This window comes from Myotis davidii, unplaced genomic scaffold, assembly GCF_000327345.1.
Source record: "Myotis davidii unplaced genomic scaffold, ASM32734v1 scaffold13, whole genome shotgun sequence".
Lineage (NCBI taxonomy): Eukaryota > Metazoa > Chordata > Mammalia > Chiroptera > Vespertilionidae > Myotis > Myotis davidii.
This window is the reverse complement of record NW_006286243.1, coordinates 2,083,502-2,100,330: the sequence shown is the minus strand read 5'-3', so window position 1 is coordinate 2,100,330 and position 16,829 is coordinate 2,083,502. Positions and strand designations below refer to the sequence as shown.

General features: G+C 34.0%; 1 protein-coding gene across 5 annotated transcripts in view; it reads left to right on the top strand.

The window, feature by feature from the left end:
* The window catches only part of NR2C1 (nuclear receptor subfamily 2 group C member 1), a 37,917-nt gene extending 23,285 nt beyond the window's left edge, over window positions 1–14,632 (top strand). For 3 of the 5 annotated variants that reach the window (XM_006757611.2, XM_006757612.2, XM_006757614.2), the window contains exons 10-14: window positions 4,117–4,238; window positions 8,600–8,739; window positions 11,016–11,153; window positions 11,987–12,092; window positions 14,120–14,632. In XM_006757611.2, the coding sequence (XP_006757674.1) occupies window positions 4,117–4,238; window positions 8,600–8,739; window positions 11,016–11,153; window positions 11,987–12,092; window positions 14,120–14,294 (681 nt within the window). In that variant the 3' untranslated portion in view covers window positions 14,295–14,632. The other 2 variants (XM_015559977.1, XM_015559978.1) reach the window with 2 other exon arrangements.
* The last annotated feature ends 2,197 nt before the right edge of the window (window positions 14,633–16,829 follow it).

Genomic DNA, 16,829 nt, shown 5'->3' with positions numbered 1-16,829 from the left:
ATAGTTATCAGGTAGATAACTATATCTATTGAGACTACAGCATATATACACACGTCACTGTTAGAAATAATGAGCACAAAATAAATCTAATACTGGCCAAAATTGCATATAATAAAGTTTGTTTATGCAAATTTTAACTACTTGGTAGAAATAGCCACAGAGAAAACACACATTATTATATAATAATTGCTCTAATTTGATACCCAGTAAAACATCAGTGAAACCAATCTTTATGTAAAATTTTACAAAGATAACATGAAAAAAATTAGAAAAGTTTTATTTGCATTGTACAAGAACACTTTTTTTTTTCTGACATTCTTTTTTTTTTTTTTTGCTTAAAGTATTACAAAGGGTATTACATATGTGTCCTTTTTTCCCCCCCCCGCCCTTGACAATCCCCTGGCCTCCCCTACCTCCCAGTGTCTTATGTCCATTGGTTAGACTTATATGCATGCATACAGGTCCTTTGGTTGATCTCTTACCCCCTCCCTCCTGCCCCCCAACCCTCCCTGGCCTTCCTGCTGCAGTTTGACAATCAAGAACACTTTTTAGGAAGGCTATAAGAGGAGGGAATGGGAATAATCAATCTCATCCTTAAAAATATGGTAGAAGCTATGGACATGGGTGGAGCAAAGCAAAACTGATTTTTCCCATTACTCTTCCTTATTCTAAGTAAAAGATATTTATTAGTTTTATTTCCCCCTTTGGATTTAAATGGGAAGGAAGGGTAAAAGAAGTAGGAAGAGGACCCATTGCAAGGAAGAGGTACTCAGGAATGCTTCTGTTGGAAGTAGAAGTAGTTCACCCTTTTTATTGTTGATACTGGTCCTCAGAGTTTTCTTTTTCTTTCAAATATTTGTTTGGACAAATGAATTAGGCAAATAGAACTTTTTCTTTTTTCCATTTCATCTTTATCCTACTATACTCTGGATGTCCTCATAATGAGCACTGTACAGTTTCTTATTCTCCTGACGAAAGTCAGCTTCTTCTTTCCTTGAATCTTATTTACAGACTCTATGAAATCAGAGTCTCACTTTTCAGTGACTTCCCAGCCTAGTACCTTCAGGGTTAGTTCTTTCCTTGATGTTTTATGGTCATGAGTTTCAAGACATGCCATCTGTAATCAAAAAATGAATTTTCTCTTGATTGCTGAGTTACTAATAGCATTTTGTCCCTTTCTTGCATTTTTACATACAGTGAGTGTAGTTTGCAGCATGCTTCCACGTGCATTCTTTGATTTGAGCCTCACTACAGTCTGTTGAGAAGGTTCATATTTTTATTGTAATTTTCTGAATAAAAAAAGAGATTTGGAGGTTTTTAGTGTCTTATTCAAAGCAACCCAGACAGTAAGGAGAAATAGTCTAATAATGCTTCTTAAATTTTTATTCTGAAGAATCTAGGACAGCAGCAATATTTAACATTTCTGTTAAACTTCAGAGTTTTTGGTGAGATTTCATATGCTTTGTCTCACTTGATTATTTCAATTTGCTTATACAAATAATCAAGGTGGATACTATTCCCATTTGGAAATAAGTGTTTGAAATAGAGGTAGGTGATTTCCCAAACTGTTCTCTAAAATTTATTATCCAGATATTAGAATCACAGTCCCAGTCACCACATTGCTGTTTGGAGTTGTTGTCATTTTCCTGGCCTCATTCCCTGACATAATCCTAACCAGTCTATTAGAATTTCTCCCTTTCTCTTCATTTTCAATGCCATATTTCAGGCCTTTTAAATTTTCTTAAAGTGTTATAGTAATATCTTTGCTTACAGTCTCTCTTCTACATCTTGAGCACTGATACAAAATAATAATTATTAAAAGTCAATCCAGTTATGTAACTCTGCTACATAAAAACCTTCAATAGCTTCCCATTGCCCATTATTTCTCAGACATGTCATTCTCTTTTTTTAGCCTTTTCTACAGTTCATTCACTTCCCATTTTATTTCTCTATTGAGACTACAGCATACATACAGCACTTAGCTAGGTGGCTCACAATGAACTGTTTTTGTGATTAATCACTATGCTTTAATTATGTTCAATTTGTAACAATGAAATTGGGAGTCACCACAACATGAGGAACTGTATTAAAGGGTCGCAGCATCAGGAAGGTTGAGAACCACTGCTCTAAATCACCTCAGCCCTAATTTGTTTTGTTCAGTGGTTAGAGCATTGCCCTGTGGACTGAAAGTTCCTGGGTTTGATTCCAGTCAAGGGCCGGTAACTTGGTTGCAGGCTCCATCCTGGCCCTGGTCAGGGTGCTTGTGGGAGGCAGGCAATTGATGTGTGTCTCTCAAGTCAATGTTTCTCTCAGTCTCTACACCTCTCTTCCACTCTCATTTTTTTAACATATTTTTATTGATTTCAGAGAGGAAGGGAGAGGAAGAAAGATAGAAACATCAATGATGAGGGAGAATCATGGATTGGCTGCCTCCTGCACCCCCCACTGGGGATCAAGCCTGTAACCTGGGCATGTGCCCTGACCAGGAATGGAACCATGACCTCCTGGTTCATAGGTCAACACTTAACCACTGAGCCATACCACTCTCTCTAAAAATCAATGGAAAAATATCCTCAGGTGATTAACAACAACAAATCCTTGGATCTTCTTGGCATCATAGACACCTTTGAGAATCTGTGGAAAGCTATATATCCATTCCCCAGAAAAATATATATGGGCACATCAAGCTTATCCCACCCAGAGTTAGCTACTGCTGTTAACTGTGTTGTGTGTTGTTTTTTTATTTATATGTGTAAGTTGGATCATCCACATATTGTTTTGCAGTTTTTTCTCTAGGTGTCTATGAGATGTTTTTTCTGTGCCATTACATCTCAGTTTATCTTACTAATTTAATGCCTAGAAGGTACTCGATAGTGTGGATTATTCTTTTCTTCAGTGAAGGAAATTTGGATTCATCGACCTCCTGGTTCATAGGTTGGCACTCAACCACTGAGCCACACTGGCCAGGCAGTGGTCACACATTTAAAATAACTACCTGAGGCCTGGCCAGTGTGCTCAGTGGTTAAGCATCAACTCCTGATCCAAGAGGTCATTTGTTCGATTCCTGGTCAGGGCACACTCCTGGATTATGTGTTTGATCCCCAGTAGGGGGCATACAGGAGGCAGCCAATCGATGTTTCTGTCTTATCGATGTTTCTATCTCTATCCTTCTTCCTCTCTCAAAAAATAAAATAAAAATCAGTGAAAAACATATTAAAATAACTATCTAAGGTCAGCAGTACAAACTGGAAGCCTGTGAAAATTATGGCCACAGACATACTTGGTTTTACCTGTTGATTAAATGGGGATTTTATTTTATACAGAACCTGCTCTTTGAAAAATTGATAGCAGGCATCTGTTTTTCCCATATGTTTTTAATGTGTTGAACTCAGGTCACAGCTGTGCCCTTTCTCTGGGAATATGCACTTCGCAGATGGCCTGCTTCAATCAATACTCTCCTGAGCCTATAAGCATTTGAATTTAACTCCATAGCCTAAATGAAAGGAACATTTAACATATACAGGATTGCTCCTTAAAGTGAATTTGTTGTATACTATTGTTTAATAAAGAAAGGGAGGAAAGGAAGAAATGGTTAGACAAAGACAAAAGGCAACTTTTAAAAACAACCAGATAGCCTAGCTGGCGTGGCTCAGTGGTTGAACATCAACCTATGAACCAGAAGGTCACAGTTCAATTTCCAGTCAGGGCACATGCTAGAGTTGTGGGCTCCATCCCCAGAAGGGAATGGGAGGCAGCCAATCAATTATTCTCTCTCATCATTGGTATTTCTTTCTCTCCCTCTCCTTTCCTCATTGAATTCAATAAAAGTATATTTTATAAAAATACAACCAGATAATATCATAGTTGGATATTTATTAAGTAGGATTCTGCTTGTCTGAATATTGCTTTGTTAGAAACTATGATCTACTCATTTATTCTAAATCCTATTTTTAAACTGTAAAGTCCAGTGTCTTAGATTATTTCAAGGTTTACCTTTTGGTCAATCTATTAGACTCATGTGTAATAAGTTATGGTTTGCATTTAACTTTTTCAAAGAAATTACACTTTAGGATTGTTGGTCATAAGATAATTTATCTCAATCCCTGTTCACACTAGCTCACCATGCCTTCTCCTATGCCTGAGTACCTGAATGTGCACTATATCGGGGAGTCTGCCTCCAGACTGCTGTTCTTATCGATGCACTGGGCACTTTCTATTCCTTCCTTCCAGGCTTTGGGGTAAGTGTTTTAAAATCTTAAATGTAAATGAGGTTTTGTAGCACAAATGTACATTAAACAAGAACTTTTATTTTGGGAGGAGCTGCATTAAAGGAAAAAAAATGGTACCACATAACTGTAAGTTTTGTCATTGATGTCACAAACCATGGCAACTTGTATTTTTTGTATTATATTTATGTGGAAGAGTATCCGTATTTCATGAATTGACTAAGTTATTTTGAAGGGGATATATGCAGTGGAACTGATAAATCATAACCAGCATTCGTAATAACCTGTCTCTGAATGACTTAAAGGTAGGGAGCCTATAGGTTTATCCCAGGGTTGTTGTTTTCCTTACCCGACTAGTGTTCATCTCAAACATTTTATAAGGAGCTGAAACTTGTAAGCAGTGAATATGTTTAAAAACAGAAATAATTGTGATTGAGGGGGAAAAAAGAAAGAAAATGTAAACCCCATAGTACCACTATGATAATTTAGAATTTTGTTCTTTCTATTGAATAGCACATCTGTAGTCTGTTCTGAAGTAATCAGATGTTAAAGGAAATGGTTCACTGTAAGAAACCGAAGCTTTGCCTAAAGTTTGCCAGATTTATTTAAATTGCTTTAAAGTAGCTGGTATGAAGAAACAAAGAGACCATGGAATATGTTAATACCATAGTTAGAAAAGTATTATTCTAGTTACAGGACCCTATTCACCAATACGATTTTATAAACTTTTCACTTTCATATTCTGTAAATCTGTTTTTCAATTTGCAAAATAAGAATAATAACTGAAGAGTCCATGCCCATCCTTTATCCTTAGGGAATATTTAGAATATAACTAAGAAACATATCTGAATTATTACTTTAAGAGGCATATGTAGAACCCCACTGTAATTTGGTTTATTAATCAACGTTGGCTATACTATGCTTTAATACCATGTATTAAGTAATGTATTTAAATAATATAATTACAATAGACTAAGAGCCTGATTTAGAATGATTAACCTTTAAAATGGTTGTTAGCTCCTTCTCTCAAAATAACATTTAACTTTAAGAATTTCTCCAGTCTGTTTTTTAAGAAAAATTAAAATATAATCTACATTTATACATTAGCAGTTTCTTTTAAAGCATTTACTGTAGTTCTCTAAGCTTGTAATTGGCATACTTGTACCTTGAAAAGTAATCTGATGCTGTTTTTTATAATTGGATATCAATTATTATAGTAAAACAACAAAAGGAAGGATTTGGGGGGTAGTGATTTGAACTCCTTGAATTATTTGTAACATACCGATCTTAAGTACTTCTGTTAAATTAAATGTGATTATCCTATGGAAATAGTCCAAATGTTGAAGAAAGCAGAAATAAAACCTGAGGTTTCTGATTATAACAGTATAATTTTATAGTGGCATCCACATTTCCCTGTGATCTGTATTAAAAATCTGGTTCAGTGTAACAGCCAATCTAACTGATTCTTTGCAGTTAGACTTACCTACTATTAGTGTAGCTGCTATGTAAGTTCTCTTTATTATCACTAAATAACTTTTAGTTTGAATGAAAAAGATGGATGCTGACTGAGTACTTGTGTTAGTATTTCTATAAAGTACATTATTATAAGTGGAACTGCTGAGTCTAAGAGGTGTACCTTTCCATTTTTGCTAGGTGCTACCAAATTGTCCTCCAAAATGATGTTGAGACAGTTTACACTCACATCAGCAATGTACAAGAATGAATCCTTATTTTCTCACATCCTCATTAATTCTGGATTTTATCCATCTTTTCTGATAAATGAAAAATAGTATCTTATTATCTTTTAGTTTGTTTGAGATTAAAATTTTTCATTTTCATATGGCGATTAAACTATTGATTTTCTTTTCATAATTACTTTTAAATAAATTTTAAATGGCCAGTTTTTTATGGCAAGTAATTCTTCTCAGGTACTGAATGGAAAAGAGTGATCAGCTTGGAGTAAAAATTTCCAGTGAGAAAAATTACTTTCTATAACTCTTAAGTTGGCAATATAAGCTTTTGTTTGAGTATATTCAATTCTTAAATAAAATGTAATGTCATAAAGAAGGCTATGTGTTTTAACTTGACAAATGATTTTAGTATATAGGTTTGGGTTTAAAGATTATTTGATAGGAAAAAAGTCCATGCCCATAGCTTTTCTAACTCTGTTTTTTCTAAATTCTAACTTCTCCCTGTTCTATATCCCCTGAAATCAGAAATCATTTGCTGAATTTCTTCTATATGCCATCTACTGTGCTGTTGACAGAGATACAGACATGAATAAGCCTTCAGTAAGGTTTTAATCTAGTATAGGAGACAGACTCCAAAACCAATAAATTAGAATACCATGAAATAAGTATAAAATATAAATGAATATGTGACACTGAAGGAGGAATGATGAACTATCTTGGGAGAGGAATGTGGTAAGAGAATTTTTTTTTTAAAAGTGAGCTCTGAGTTATAGATTAAGGGATAGAAAGGATTTAGCCAGTGAAAGGATATTTAAGAGGGGAGGAGGAGTTACATCAGAGGAATTGAGGCATGGGGGGTTCGCCTGTTCTCTTCCCTTGAAGTTACAAGTTGCATAGCTATGATTCAACAAAGGATTCCCAGCTCATCACGCAAACTCGTCTGAGAGATCCATGAATTAAAACATCTGAAGCATTATTAACTGTAGCCAAGACATGGAAACAACCAAAGTATCCTTCAGTAGATGACTGGATAAAGAAGATGTACATATATACAATGGAATACTACTCAGCCATAAGAAAAAATGAAATACTGCCATTTGCAACATGGATGGATCTTGAACATAACATGCTAAGCAAAATAAGTCAGACAGAAAAACTTAAGAACCATATGATTTCACTCATGTGGGATATAAAACTGAAACTTAGACTCAGACAACAGTATGGTAGTTACCGTAGGGGAAGGAGAGGGGAGAGATAGTAAAGGGTAACGGGGGTCAAATATAGTGACAAAAGGAGACTTGACTTTGGGTGGTGATCGCACAGTGCAATAGACAGATGTATTATAGAATTGTACACTTGAAACATACAATTTTATTAACCAATGTCACCCCAATAAATTTAAAGGAAAAAGTTAATATAACTGCTGACTCATAAAAAGGCCATAGTTTGAAATAAAATGTTTAGAAATTTAAAAAACTAAGGGAGGATAGCATTTATTAATCCACTCAACAGTTTTTGAGTACCTACTACATCCTGGTTCTCACCTCAACAAGTTTGGCCCTTGTTCTGCTTAGATTACTTTTCCCCTAGAATTTGTGTGTGTGTGTTTTTAAGTTCTTTTCTGTTTTTCTCTACTCAGATGTCAGGCCCTTAGTAAGGCCTTCCCCACCTACCTTACCTGAACATGGCCCTCCCATCCCCATTTTCTAATGCAGCATCATACTTTATAGTAATGTAGAATTTTTATTGCCTAAAACTAACTTAATGTATGTATAATCATATGTATATGTGTATATATTTATATAAAATATTTAAAATGGCGTATTTATTATGTTGCCCTTCTGCTTCATGAAGGCAGACCTAATCCATGTTGTTTGTTGCTGTTTTTCCAATGCTTCCTACAGTGCCTGGCTTTTTGTACTTTATGTCATGGCCTGTTCACATAATTCTTACATTTGTGCCTCATAATAACTGAGCTAGATATAGGTTATAGAGTCTCTGCATTTTATATAGCTAAACAGCCTGAGACTTGGGAGCTTATTTGCCTGATTTCAAATGGATAATAAGTTGATGATCTAGGTTTTAAAACCCTGGTCTCTTGATTCCTATTACTACTTTTTCTATTCTCTCATGCTGAGATTTCTGATTTAGAAATTCAGGGGAAAACTTTGGACCTTTCTTATCCTTCTTGCCCCTAGTAAAATCTTTGGTGTCTCATTTATAGAGATAATATCTCATCTGAAACATACTTAAAGAAGAAATTGGTTGTTACCTACCATTAAGTAATTTTAATTGCCCGTTTTTTTAAAAAGAGAGCATTTACCTGCATTAAAGACAAAATAAAACTTGGGAAAAGTTTTTTAAATGCATGCTTTTAATTTTAATATTTTTAAAAACAATCTTTATGCTATCTGTTTCCATGAAATGTGGTATTAAAGCCTCAACTTCTGCAGTTTGAAACTGTTCTTATAAACTGGCTTTCTGATTAATGAGCTAGCTAATTAAAGTTCTAAGCCTTTCTCATCAAGTGCTGTCAGGTATACAGAACACAGAATTGATCTATTTCGTCTTTCTAGAGTAAATTGTACTTCACAAGTATTTTACTATAAAATATATGAGTCAATTGTAAAGTTTATAAAATATATTTTAATAATATCTGATTTGTGTGTGTGTTTTTAATAGGCAGGAAAACAGCATATCATTGGTGAAAGCTTATTGGAATGAACTTTTTACTCTTGGTCTTGCCCAGTGCTGGCAAGTAATGAATGTGGCAACTATATTAGCAACCTTTGTCAATTGCCTTCACAGTAGCCTTCAACAAGGTAAAAAGCACTTTATTTCCTTTTCCCAGGATATAAGAGAGGATGTCAGTTTTATAAAGTGTTTTACTATTAAAGTTACATATCTGATGATAATGTTTTAGATGCCAACATTCTTTTTACTTTAGATAATTTTTACATTTTGATAATTTCATTTCATTGACCACCAAAAAAATATTTTTGAATATTTAAATTTGTATTTCCCTGACTTGGATAGAGTTGCACCTGATTTGGTGATGCTTATTTCATGTCAGCCAGGGACCAAGTAACTCCTTGTTTATCCTAGCTTGGCGTTTGGTCTGTGCCCATGCCTGGTTCATGCCCTGGACACTTAAAAAAATGTTTTGAATTTTAAAATGTTTTAAAGCACAACAAAATTGAAACAAGTATATTTAAGTCTGGTTGGCTATTTCTGACCAGACCTTGTGAATTTTTGTACTTTGGTATAGGTACCAAGGAATCCAGGGTTAGCTTATATAAAGTTGAGTAAATACTTTAAAATGTATTCTTCCAACCAGTTTTTAAGTTACCTTTCTTCATTGTAACCCTTTGAATTCCAAGATCTTTTTTGATCAATTCACCAGTCTATATTCTCTTATTTAAGAAGTACTGAAGAGTCACAAAATAATCCTTCCTCTCTTTTTTCCTTTTCTTGATGCCAAGATAATGACAACTCTCATTCATTTAAGGCAGTGGTTCTCAACCTTCCTAATGCTGCGACCCTTTAATACAGTTCCTCATGTTGTGATGACCCCCAACCATAAAATTATTTTCGTTTTTACTTCATAACTGTAATTTTGCTACTGTTATGAATCGTAATGTAAATATCTGATATGCAGGATGTATTTTCATTGTTACAAATTGAACATAATTAAAGCATAGTGATTAATCACAAAAACAATATGTAATTATATATATGTTTTCCGATGGTCTTAGGCGACCCCTGTGAAAGGGTCGTTTGGCCCCTAAAGGGGTCTCGACCCACAGGTTGAGAACCGCTAATTTAAGGAGTCAGGCAGTCACTGATTTATAAATATTTTACTTCAGAATGACATGTGATTGACCAAAAATGTGCCCCCTCTTCAAATAGAAGCTGTCACTTGTGTTTAGGAATATATAAATTGGGAATTATGTTTTATTTCTTTACCATATTCCATTTCTTACTGTTTTATATGATTTTTTAAAAATATATTTTATTGATTTTTTTACAGAAAGGAAGGGAGAAGGACAGAGAGTTAGAAATATCAATGAGAGAGAAACATTGACCAGCTGCCTCCTGCACACTCACTACTGGGGATGTGCCCGCAACCAAGATACATGCCCTTGGCCGGAATCGAACCCGGGACCTTTCAGTCCGCAGGCCGACGCTCTATCCACTGAGCCAAACTGGTTCGGGCTTTATATGATTTTTAAATTATATGTTTCCTCCTTAAAATTTCATCAGCAGTAGCTCCAGAAAGCAGCACCACATCCCCATGTTATTTGTGGACTCCTGATCTTGATTGTTTTCTCATAAGTTTGTAATGCATTATATAGCCTACCTTCACTAAAGCTGTAATTGAGTAATTAGATGTCTTTTAACCATATTCCTCCACAGTAAATTTTACTCAGTCTCCTTTGGTTTATGACAATGTTGTTGTTTTTTGCTAAATATTTTTATTTTAGTAGTGTTGTTAATCTTTTTATGTATTATTATTATTTTTATGAATTTCAGAGTGGAAGGGAGAGGGAGAGAGAATCTTTGATCTGCCACCTCCTGCATGCCCCCTACTGGGGATTGAGCCCACAGCGTAGGCAAGTGCAGGCAGGTGCCCTCACTAGGATCCAACCATTCCTGGTTCATAGGTCAACGCTCAAACACTGAGCCACACCAGCTGGGCAGTGTTGTTAACTTTTAAAAATCTAGATGATTTTGCTCACTTCTAAAAATCAATATAAGCTTAAATAAAATCCTGTTGCCAAATTTGAATATTTTGAATTTCTTTTGCCAGTTTTTCAGATGATTGTCTTTACAGCTTATTTTTTCAAAGGTGTGTCTTGAAAGGAGAAACATTATGTTTAGGGTTTTATACTAACAGCTTGTTTCGTTTTTTTCTTGAATGAAGTGTGTCCAAAGATCATTAATTAGTTTCATCTGTACTTGTAGAGATATTGAATTTGAAACATTTACAGATTGGTTATATTTAACGCTGGAAATTAATGGGAAAGAAATATGTTGGATAAAAATAGTCATACATTTTAGCAGAAAATTAGAAGCTTTTGTTTGTTTTTAATTAAAGATAAAATGTCAACCGAAAGAAGAAAATTATTGATGGAGCACATCTTCAAACTCCAGGAGTTTTGCAACAGCATGGTTAAACTCTGTGTTGATGGCTATGAATATGCCTACCTGAAAGCAATAGTGCTCTTCAGTCCAGGTACACAAATAGTGACATCTTATCTAAAATACAATGTTTGAGCTTGTGGTGAAATTGAATCCCTCATACCCTGCTGGTGGGAATATAAAATGATGCAGTTAAAGTGGAAGCAAGTGTTCATCAACAAGTGAATAAATAAACCAAATGTAATATATGCATACAATGGAATATCAGTCAGCTATAAAATTAAGTTCTTACGCATGGATGAACCTTGAAAACAGTATGCTAAGGGAAAGAAGCCAGTCACAAAAGACCACATATTACATGATTCTATTTAAATGGGATGTCTAGAATAGGCAAATTTTACGGACATAAAGTAGGTTAGTAATTAGTAATTACCAAGGACTAAGGAGAGGGAAGAATAGGGAGTGACTGAATGGTACAGCATTCTTTTGGAGTGACATAAACGTTCTAAAATTATATTATGGTGATGGTTGCACAATTCTGTGAATAATCTAAAATAATTGAATTATACACTTTAAATTGGTGAGTTTTATGAATGCTGGACACTTATTTGGATGTGAAAAAAAAACACAGCTAAAACCAGTGAGCAAATTCCTTCTCCACTTTTGTGATAAACGAAAATAATATCTATTTTAGTAGAACCCATTGGTCTCATTTTTTATTAGATATTAGAATTTGAGATAAAATAGTTTTACAAGCTTTAAAGTACAGTGCCTGGTACTTAGTAATATTTATGGAAAGAGCCACACATATGAAGAGGTTTCATTTTTGACTGAACTGTTCTTCTCATTCCCTTCCACCTCTACTCTAGATGTCTTATTAAATGAACATTCAGAAGCAGGGTAACAATATATTCTTTCATGTTTCAGACCATCCAGGCCTAGAAAACATTGAACAGATTGAGAAATTTCAGGAAAAGGCTTATGTGGAATTTCAAGATTATATAACCAGAACATATCCAGATGACACCTACAGGTATCTAGAAGTTAAATGCTATTTAACTATATTAATTTTAAACTTTTTTTGTGAATCTATTTCATTATTTTATATTTTAAGAGTAAATAAAATGTTCTAGTTAAACTTTGAAATAGCTAATGCTTTGAAAAGCAGTATGCATTATTGCATGTAATATTTCATTCATTTCTTGCATTTATATAGAGATGACTTTAGCACACAGAGGTTAAGTAACTTGCTCAAATCACAATAATTGGCAGAGCCTGACTGGATCCAGGTAGTCTGGCAGTAGTGCCCAAACTCTTTGTTTTAAATAAATAACTTTGAGATTTGGCTTATGATATTTCTACTAACGTAGAAATTTTTAGAAAATATTTTATAAGATCAATTAAATTTTTGAAGGACTGTATTGTAGAGTAATGGTCATCGAAGCCAGAGTACCTAGGTTTGACCTCTGACCTTACCTTATTAGCTGTATGACATTGGGCAAGTAGTTTTTAATTTCTCTGTTTCAGTTTCTTCATCTGTAAAATGGAGATAATAATAGTATCCACATTTTACAATTAGTGTAACGCTTAAATCAGTTAATAATGTAAAGAGCTTAGAACAGTGCCTGTTTCATAGCAAGGGCTATAAAAATGTGTTTACTAACATTATTTATTTAATATACTTCAAGCTAGTAAAAGAACATTTCACATATAACAATATTTTGTACATATTAAATAATAAATGTATAAGCCAGTTCCATTGTGAAAATGAGACTTAGTTAACCAGTTCTCTTATCCTGCTTTCTACCAGTTCTGTGGATGCAACTCGGCTGGTGGGAACAAAAGGAACTGAGTAATTTGAGAAGTAGGATACATGGCTATATGAAGGTCACTTAATTCTGGGGCTGCTGGTTTCATTTGGTCTCAAGCATTGGAGTGCAAGGCCTTAGACTAGAGCCGTGGTTGGCAAACTGCGGCTCACGAGCCACATGCGACTCTTTGGCCCCTTGAGTGTGGCTCTTCCTAAGCCTTAGGAGTACCCAAATTAAGTTAATAACAATGTACCTACCTTATAGTTTAAGTTTAAAAAATTTGGCTCTCAGAAGAAATTTCAATAAGTGTACTGTTGATATTTGACTCTGTTGACTAATGAGTTTGCCGACCACTGAACTAGAGGAAGGATAAACATTACCATAAGCTTTTTGGAAAGGTGGTTCTTTTGTTGTTGGTTTGTCATGATTATTTTTCAGATTTTTAAAAATGTTTCTAAAGTTGTTTTATGCCTTATTATAAAGTAAGTACAGTATTTACATTTTTTCTTCCTTAGATGTACCATTGTTGGCTGACTTTTGTTTCATTAGATTCCAGGTGCTTTCACTGATCTTTGGAATTATTTTTGAATTTCTTACATTTCTAGTTACTTAAAAATAACAAATTATCTTTCGATAGCAGTTTTCAATGTATAATGTACTTTCTTTCACACAAGATATCCTGCCAAAATTTAAGAACCTCACTATACAGAAACTGGCAGATATCATTTTAATTTTCACAAAAAAACTGAAGCGAGGCAGGGAGCACATAGCTAGGAGGGCAACTGAATCAAAATGTGAGTCCAGTGATCTTGATTCCATTTTCTTGTGCTTTTCCCAGTAATAACAACCATTGCCTGTTTTACCATTCCCAGTAGTATTTCTTAAAGCAAAATCAAGAAAACTATTATAATTGAGTCTCTATGCCCTGATAACACAAAATATTGTTGTTCTTACAACCTAAAATAAGCTCCTTTATCATTTTTAAACATATAGCTTGAACCGTGGTTTAAAGGCATAGCAGTTAAGAGCAAGGCTTGACTATGAAGTCTGTCAGACTGCACTTATATCCAGTTGATTGTCATACACTCTAAAGCTTGAATTCTAAGGTTTTTATTTCAACTTTTGAAAATTAGATCTTTTATTCACTTAGGCCACAAATAATATACATGCAGAAATTACTCATATTTTTCTACTTACTCTCTCTTTGATTTGTAATCTTGTCCCCCTCCCCTTTCTTTTTTGTTTTTAGGTTGTCCAGACTACTACTCAGATTGCCAGCTTTGAGGTTGATGAATGCTACCATCACTGAAGAATTGTTTTTCAAAGGTCTCATTGGCAGTGTACGAATTGACAGTGTTATCCCACATATTTTAAAAATGGAACCTGCAGATTATAACTCACAAATAATTGGTCACAGCATATGAAAGCTGAGCACTCAGTGTAAAATTGTTCTTTCTCAGAACACAGGACACCAAATTGAACTCATGGTTTTCCAGGGCACCTGGAAATTTTGACTTTAAAGAATAACCAAAAAGCAAGATATTTTTATTTTTACTTTCTTAATAATTTTTGAAGTGACTGGGCAGGTAGCAGGAATTAGAGTTTCCTTTCCTGTCTTATTTAAGTGAATAAGAAATACTATGAATTTTTTCTTGGTTAAGATGATACCTAAAGCTGTCACCTTTTAACTATCTAAACTAAGATCTCTTCTATCTTATTTGGTGAAACAAATAAACTAGTTCTTTGTTGTTTTTTTTCAGAATTGTGTTGTATTCATGTTTAACTTCATTATGAGCTAGTACAGATATGTAATTGTCAGAAATCTCTGAGGATTTCCTTGTATTTTACACTTCTATACTCTTTTAATTACTTTGTCATAAGATTATGGTCAATGGTGTAATGATAACATTAGAACCAGAGGAAATCACAATTGAATATATATTTTTTTGTCTTCTGTAAATGTTGTGGCACCCATAGCATAGACCACTCATTGCTGGCAATGAGACAGGATATTCATGATCTTAAGATTTGACTTTTTTAGTGGTGTATATTATTAGTTACAAGCACTTTTTATTTATGTATACAGCAGAAAGATTTTTTTGAGAATAAGATAAGGTTCATGTTTTAATATTTTCAGTTTACTGGAGTGTTTTAAAAGTAGTAGAAACTGGTTGAGCCCAAAATGTTTCAGTATTGCAGAAGAGATCTTACAAGTGTTGCTCTTCCATTGCACAGAAAACATCTGTCCTCTCCCTCTTTCCTGATCCGCATTATATAGTTTCCTGACCCTTCCATGGGTGTTAGCCAATTTCGTTTAGGTCATTAGAAATACAGTTTGTTAAATAATGGATTTATCATAACCAATCTGTGTTTTCAAGGTGAGTGAAACAATTATTTTAAGGCAGTTAACAGTTTTTTAAAATAAAATTTTTTAGTATATAAAATTTTTTAGCAGTGGTTCTCAACCTTCTGGCCCTTTAAATACAGTTCCTCATGTTGTGACCCACCCATAAAATTATTTTCGTTGCTACTCCATAACTGTAATGTTGCTACTGTTATGAATCGTAATGTAAACACCTGATGTGCAGGATGGTCTTAGGTGACCCCTGTGAAAGGGTCGTTCGACCGCCAAAGGGGTCACGACCCACAGGTTGAAAACCGCTGATAAAGGAATATGCACTGATTTTTCACTATAAAGAGGGGAGGGCTATTTTAGTATGAGCATCAACCTGAAGCCTTGTTATTGCTACAACAAGCATTTTAAATTCCTTGGATGTCTTCCAGAGTAATGTTTTCCATAGCAAACCTAATGCTATTAAATATTTATTTGCTCTGATTTCATGATGAATTGTTTTAGTATGTCTATTTGTTGCTTTGTTATAAAAAACAAAATGGAGATTTCATTGTACTCAGAATACATCTTTTACAAAGATTTTTGTAATAGAAGAGAAGCTGAAGTTGGGGAGGCTGTGGATTTTACTAATTACTACTTTATAGTAAATCAAAAGTTTAAAAGTATCACTGTACAGTCTTTACCAACTTACTAAGGGAAATTTTTCCCTTCTTAAAACATGATTTTTTTTGGTCATTAGGTTTATTTATAATATTAGCTGGAGAAAACCACAATTACTATAAAAATACACAAATGGGAAAATTTGTAGGTTTATACCTTTATAATCCAAAGAAGTAAGCCAAGGATTTAGAAATAATGTAATTATGGTCAATTAACACACATGTTTACTGCAGGTGTTTTTCATGATTAAATTTGTAGTTATATTTGGAAGTGTTTTTAGATCTTTATTAAAATGTGACCTGCATTATAAATTTGTTTCCTGACAGTATATTTGATTTCAGAGTTCTATTTGTTGAGTAGTTATTCTTTTGTTTGCCACATTATTAAGAAATTTCTAGTAAGACTTATTAAAGTACTTCCAGGAAGGGAAAACATTTCCATATCCATTATTTTAGGATTATAATTCAGTTTGAAGACTTATAGCTAAATATTAGATTGACTATTAATTTATTTTCTTGCTCTCCTGAAATCTCAGTAAAATGACAGTAAAGCAGTAAAGTATAACTACATAATGACAAAACAAAAGAGAAGAAATCAAAGGATAAGAGAGTTCAATAAGTTTTTAGAAAACAAAATCCAGGTAGAGAAAGCCAGAATCAAATACACTCTAATCTGAGTGCCTGCAAAAGGCAATACAGTGAGAAAGAAGCCTGTACACCTTGCAGTATCCAGAAAAGATGCTCATTATCTGGAGGACCCAGGTGCTCATATTCAGAGATGGTGCATGGGACATAAATAAGAAAGAATTGATTGCAAGTCTGTATTCAGAATCATTGAACTGCCTTTGTTTATACTTAAATCAGGCGATCACTTTCGTTCACCCCCCCCCTTTTTTAATATATTTAAAATAATAAATAAATACATATACATTGAGTGGCCCGATTAT